The sequence below is a fragment of the Fulmarus glacialis genome, unplaced genomic scaffold (assembly GCF_000690835.1).
Source record: "Fulmarus glacialis isolate BGI_N327 unplaced genomic scaffold, ASM69083v1 scaffold29599, whole genome shotgun sequence".
NCBI lineage: Eukaryota > Metazoa > Chordata > Aves > Procellariiformes > Procellariidae > Fulmarus > Fulmarus glacialis.
In genome coordinates, this window is record NW_009233069.1 from 37,523 (window position 1) to 44,277 (window position 6,755).

The 6,755-nt window shown below is 40.4% G+C and overlaps 1 protein-coding gene across 1 annotated transcript; it reads right to left on the bottom strand.

Moving 5' to 3' along the window:
• Window positions 1-3,434: 3,434 nt before the first annotated feature.
• On the bottom strand, window positions 3,435-6,735 carry LOC104082170 (26S proteasome non-ATPase regulatory subunit 10-like). Its single transcript, XM_009585186.1, has 4 exons — window positions 6,605-6,735; window positions 5,418-5,564; window positions 5,145-5,311; window positions 3,435-4,108 (listed from the first exon to the last, which is right to left on the bottom strand). Exons 3-4 carry the CDS (start codon window positions 5,300-5,302, stop codon window positions 3,955-3,957), a joined length of 312 nt encoding a protein of 103 aa, XP_009583481.1. The 5' UTR covers window positions 5,303-5,311; window positions 5,418-5,564; window positions 6,605-6,735; the 3' UTR covers window positions 3,435-3,954.
• Window positions 6,736-6,755: the final 20 nt, after the last annotated feature.

A 6,755-nucleotide genomic window follows, 5' to 3' on the forward strand; every position in this document is an offset into this window, starting at 1 on the left:
GGAGCTGGAAATCTAAATCCCTTGCAAAGCTTGTTATAACAGGCACACAGAGTACTCAGATTCCTCATGACATGCAGATACAGCTGCTTCCATAACTTAGAAGTGAATACTGCCCACTATACAACACACTAGTTTCGATCGCTTCCTCTGCCTGAGATGATTTAAATCTATTTCCAGGCAACTGCCCTACCCACTAGGCAACAAACTCATGCTATTTTTCTTCTGCTCTCTTTAGCGCAGTGTAACTTTGACTGTTTTCTGTAGGTGAAAGCATCAAGAGGAAAGGTAAGTAGTGCATCCATACCAATAGCCAAAAGCTGAGCAACGAGCACTCTCTTGGAAGGAGAAAGGGGAATTGAAGCACATACACTCTGATCACTAGACACCCCTTCTCTCTGGGCCTCGTTTCTAAGGTTAAGCAAACTCAGTTCTTCAAAAGGGCAAAGATACCTACTTCGAGAAGAACTCAAGAACCACAGGGCCGAGGTTAATACAGATCCACAGCCTCAGCAGCTCCACTGGTTTCAGTCTCGTGCACTGCAGAAAAATGTATCTGGCTCAGGGTTCTGGAACTTTTTGGCACTTAAGTCTTTTATAGAATCTAATGTTCATAAATCCTTTGGTGACTGTTCCTAGTCTGTAAACATTAGTTATATGCAACAGTCATCTTTAAAATAGATCTGTTCTAAAATTTTCAGGTTCAGTTCCCACAGCTATAAGTATGTTTATCAAGCAAGTGACCACCAAAAAAAAAAAAAAAAAGGGGGGGGGGGGGAAGAAAAAAAAAAAAGGGAAAAAAAGATGGCAACAGTTAAAGAGGATGGAAGGCATGGGGTCCTAATTAAGATTCAGTTTGGATCATTAAGCATAACCGTATTCATTGCCCTTTCTACGCAGTTTTCTGGTTTTCAAATATTTGTCTTTAATATGTGTGTCCTAGTGTTTAGTCTCATTCCAGTGGAAAAGAGCATTTACAGTGTTCTTATAATACTGTTTTAGCTAAAAACCACTTGTGCCCAACTGCAAGGGTCAAACCCTTACTAATACCAACACTGCCGTATTCTACCAGTGGATCCTCACATTTCTCTCCCCAAAATATCCAAGGTAAACCTTAAGTCATGACCTGTACGGAAGTCTCTTCTCAATCAGGCATCACTCTTATTGACTCTTGTGGCAATTGTGCTAAGCAAAATCCGCAAACTCACATCCTTCAAGCTAGGTTTAGAAGCTTACTGAAAATTTCTGATATTCACACCCAAAGTTTTGTAAGCATGCAGAACTACGACATTAAGCATGCTCAAGTAACAGCAAGAGAAGAGTAAGTACTACCTACTCCTGTTTGGGTGCCATTTCTTACCAAAAGTGTTTCCTAATGAGGTAATTCAAATCAATTATTGGTCCAAGGGAGCCCACAACTCGGCTGACAGTGGCATTAATTTTAAATAATTTCTTCTCTGACATTCCCAGGCATTCTTCTACTCTTGCCCTTCATGGGAAAATATAAACAACTCTCTTTACGACACTGCTCTAGTTGGATTAGTTCTTCTAAAATCACCTCCTGTATATATATGTCTTAGTTACATTTTTCTTACTGCAACAGCTTTCCAACTTTCACACCTCTGCAACAGCACTATTGTGATTGAAGGGGGGAATATATTATGTGGTCATTATCATAATTTTATAATCTTTCCTTAATCTCACCTCCAAATTTCTCTGCATGTATTCCTTGTATAACTTGCTACAGTAAGATAGAAGCTTATGCTGGTGAAGTTGTAATTACCTTCTATAGCTAATACAATCTTCCTAGAACACCACAGGTCTTACATTTGCTGAAAAAGTAAAAATTGCTCAAGTTATGTTAATGTTTTTATATAAAAAGAAAGAACAATTGAACAGAAGTTCTAGACTAATAATTCCTCTCATACTTCTAATCACCAGTGTATAATAGGTAGTATTAAAAAAAAAAAAAAAAAAGCAAAAATAAGAAGCAATACAGATTGCTGAGGGTGAGGAGGAAGGAAGGTAAGGAAAATAACATTTATTTGGAGTTCCTTAACATATTGAGATATTTTTGTAAGCCTTCTGGCAGATGTTTGTTCTTATTATGAAGTTTCTCTCACGTAAAATAGTTTATTAAAAAGGATGGGACACTGTTTGTAGCTTTCCACTGATGCTCTTGGCAAAGCACACGCCAAATTAGGGATTGATCCACGGTGTGTAGCTCAAAAACCTGCAGAGCTATGCAGGATGCAGAAACATTTTTCAGAATTTGCCTCAGATGTTCTGACAGTCTTTGCTGCATGGCCCATTTATCTTCTCCTGAGGGAGTAGGGATCATTAATACGGAAACCAGATATTAAGGCCAACATTCAAGCCACCATCTCCTAGGGAAGTGGATTTACAAAGCTACAGAGCTGTGGCAGGGTTTTTTGCTATCCAAAGATCAAGGATGAACACAGAATTCTAACTTTAGCTTTTCTCAATTCAAGTTTTCAGCAGTGCCTACACAATATATAAGAAACACTTACTCAGTCAGATTCCTCCTTCAAGCAAGGTCTGCATGGCCAGACCTCACTGTACAGGCAAATTATCCCTCCTGCTCTCAGTAGGTACCCTCAGTGCAATTTAACCCGCATTTTGTTTTCTAGGATAGACTTAAAGTACTTGGTGAAGATATTTGTTTGGTTGTAAGTTTCTGTCTTGCTTATCAAAATAAATTGCATTACCTTAATCCCTACAAGTCAAACTGTAGAAACTGTCACCTTCCATTTCAACCTTTCCTTGTGGCTGAAGAACAAATGTGTTCTATTTCCATACTGTGCAATGGACGGCAGGGTTTCATCTGACTTGTTGTTCACATCCCAAGCGTACAAGCTATTTAGAAAATATTAGTTTTGTTACATGTAAGTTTAATAAAGTTTTATAACACCAAAGACTGCTGTTTAGGAAAGTTCTTTATTTCACAGAATTTCATCAGCATTGTTTGTTCAGAAAGGGGAAATCTATCCCACTAGTGCCAAAAGTGATCTCACCAACATCAGAACAGGTCACTTTTCAGACTCAGTCTCATTAGCTCTGCCTTCTAATAACTTAATACCAGAGATTAAACCAGGCTTCTGTTACAAAATAAGACGGTAAACTGCAAGCGTCAGTGCTACGTAATGGGAGTCAAACAGAACAGGAAAAAAAAAAATCTACAGAGGGAGCACGAGGAAATAAAATTAGATTCGAAGTACATCCCAGAGAAGTATCCAGAGCCACCCATTATATAATAGAATATTTGCAGAGGTAACCCTGAAACTGCACCTGCACTCTGCAAGCAGTCCAGTGCACTTCATCAAATACATATATTTAAAGATTCAAAGAAACAGGATAACAATAGATAAAAACAGAAAAGCTTCAAACACTCTGAGCTCACTTGAATAGACTAAGAAGAGTAAAAATGGATACAATTATCTACGTAACTGAGCAAACTGCATTCTACAAAGGGAGAGGTGTAGCGTAGAATCATCTGAAGAGAATCAGTACCCACAAAAACCAAACAAAAAACCACACACAAATCACAAAGGCTAAGGGAAAAAACAAAGACTCTGGAATAAGCTTCCAAAATAAAATTGACTTTAAATTGTTAAAGCACTTTTGGTTCTGTTGCTTGAAAGAAATAATCCTAAACTAGGTTCTGAAATAGAAGGAATGACCACATTTATACAGATCATACTGTAAACGGAAAGAAAACTGCAAGATATTGAAAAATACTTTAAAATCCGTGAACTGTTTAATTAACAGGAAGTATAAACAGTTGCTTTGGCACTGCACTTGAAGGAAAGCTAGAGATACACATTTTATCACCATGCTGATGCCCATACATGATATCCTAGTTGAACTATCAAAATACGAAGTTTGCAGTCTTAAATACACGTGCAACAGGAAAGAGACTCAAGTCAGAAGTCCCCACTAGCCTTCCACCATTCTTTTAAGTATGGCTCCCAGGCCACCTTTTGCCACTTTCAGTGGGGTCAGTTCTTCTTTATTCTCAATGTGAATACTTGCACCGTGAGACACCAGCAGCTTTGCCTCCTCCACTCTCTCTTCATCGCAGGCTAAATGACTGTAATAAGCACAAGAAACCCACAGCCACTATTAAACAGTCCAAGCTTATAAAGAGCAATAATTATGCCTTGTCAAAATGACAGTGTGAATGTTGGGGGGGAGACACATTCTAGAACAACAAAACCACACGTAACCAACTACCTACATGGATTCCAAAGCTTGCTGTCCAGTCACTCTGTTGTCATTAAGCAACTCAAGAACATTACTCCTGCCATTGTCCTCGTAACATTAAGACACTTCTTTAGATTAGGATTTGGCTCTGCAGTCAGCAAAGCTAAGGAACACATAATCCACAGTGAAATTAGAAAATGGTAACCTCTATTTGAATCGAAAGTGATAAACTAAATCGTACAATGCTTAAAAATAATCTGAAGTAAAGAGCTACTGCAAATGCAGCAAACGCTTTTTTCCATTTGGCATAGTATCTTGAGAATAAATATGTGTGTTCCAGGACAATACTGGGTTTTATGTATAGCTAAACACACTGCTTGATCCTACTCACGGCAAAATCTTGATTCCACTGTAGACAAGGCAGAGTTTTGCCACCAATTTCAAAGCAGCTAAGGTTTCACCCTTACAGATTCAAATTGATCTCTAAGGTAATATCAACCACTGGACTGACTGTACTTAAATTGCAACTCATTTTCCTTAGAGAGGTGAAGAAAAGCTTCCAAAATTAGTTCTTGCTTGGCAGGACAGAGTAGGCCAGCCTGCAAGACCAGTTTCCTCCGACTTTGATGTCATTAGCTCGCTTTCTACCCTCTAGTGGCAACTGAATATATTCCAAATTATGACAAAAGGTATTCTACACTTTTTAAGTAGGTGTAGTAACACAAATTAAAATATGTATATACAGACACACTGAGGCAAAATACTAAGTATGATTTTTTCAAATCCTCTTTAATTACATAGGGGTGTGAAGCAAGGGAGTATTTTGAGGCAACGAGAAATTAAAAAAAGAAACTGAAGTAATGGAGTTTCACTTCATAGAGATTATGCTATATTAAGCAAAATAAAAATAAAAAATTACTTACAGAGGAGTATTCCCTTCAGAGTCCCGTATATTAACAGACGCATTGTGCTGCAGAAGGATCTGTACCATTTTTAGGTTTCCTTTGGCTGCTGCTCTGTGTAATGGGGTGGATTCAAAGTGATCTGTTGCGTCTGGATCAGCTCCGTTCTCTAAAAGCATGATTGCAATCTGAATATGTAGAAAGAGAAAGGAGGGGGGGAGAAGGAGGAAAAGTTAAGATAACTGAGTACTTCTTCCAAGAGCAACACCAGTCCAGTAGCACTGGCAAACATACCTCCTGCTTATTTTTGGAGGCTGCATAATGCAGGGGTGTACAGCCGTTTTGATTGACAGCGTTTACATGAGCACCCTTGGCAATGAGGGCTTTCACAATTTCATCACGGCCTGCTGAAGCGGCAATATGTAAGGGAGTCCAACCAGCCTACACAGGCAAGAAAAAAACCCACATTATTCAAACCAGGAGTTTCAGGAAAAAAAACATGACAAAGCGCAACCCCAGTACAGACTTGGCTACTCATTAGTTGCACTGCACATATTCTTACAACTGTAAAGCTAAACATTATTAATTATCACCAGAGAGACAAGTTTCACATCCTCTCACATGCCTGCATTCAGCACCTGACACAAGCTGCCAGTTAAATGAAGAAATCACTTCTGTTATGCAGTTATGCACAGTATCTTGCAGGGCACTTTGCTGCTGCAGAATTAACAGTAGTGCTTTTTTAAGAACAAATAAGAGTGGCAGAAAAGGGTTTCCAAAAGTTTCCGCAATCTTTTCTATATCCTACCCTCTAATTAAACTGATGGGACGACATTTCCTTCTTTAAGGATGATCTTCAGGATGCTTAATAATGGATGTAATTATTTCAACTCTTCCTCTAGAAGAGTAACAGACCATCTTCTTTGCAATTGTGAAATCTCTGAATCTGTCACCTACTCTATAACGCCTTCCCCAATCATGGGAAATCTTCAGGGTACCTCACGATTTGGCACAACATATTTAAGAGGATCACACTGAGATAAAGATAACGTGAAAACCCCCAACAACAACCCAAACACCCCTAGTTTTGCAACTTTGTTCATAAGAAGAGTTCTCCTAAAATTCCTTGACAATAAGCAAGGCTTATCAAGTCTCATTAACCTGCTCTTCCACGTAAACAGTGACGTACTTCAGCTTGCCTTTCCAGCGCACACACAGTAGCATGCACTTTTTAAAACCTCCCAGAAACCGCACGGGATACACCAACTGACGGGAGGAGGGAGAAAAGGAAGGAAGCGACCAGCGCCAGCGGACCGCTGCTAGGGGCACTTCTCCGGCTGAAACCATGAGGGCAAAGGGGCCGAACAGAAACTGCCTCACCAAATTCCCCACGCAGTTCCTCAGCCTCCCGGCAGCAGCCCCGCGCCCCAGGCCAGCCCCTCACAGGGGTGGGGGGGTCCTGGGAGGGCTGTGACACTCACATCGTCCTTGTCGTTCACAGGCACGCCGAGGCCGAGGAGGAGGTCGGCGACGTCCGTGTGTCCCGCCGAGCAGGCCCAGTGCAGCGCGGTCCGGTTGTCCTGAGGGAGGGAGGGAGCGGCGGTGAGCGGGCGGCGGGAAGGTGGGGAGCGG

What these genes read in the sequence shown, in the direction of transcription:
- LOC104082170 (XM_009585186.1), bottom strand. Translation starts at nt 5,302, where the DNA reads ATGCTTTTAGAGAACGGAGCTGATCCAGACGCAACAGATCACTTTGAA. An exon ending in TCTGAAGGGAATACTCCTCT is followed by an intron (nt 4,109 to 5,144) that starts GTAAGTAATTTT and finishes TGCTTATTACAG; the next exon opens with TCATTTAGCCTGCGATGAAG.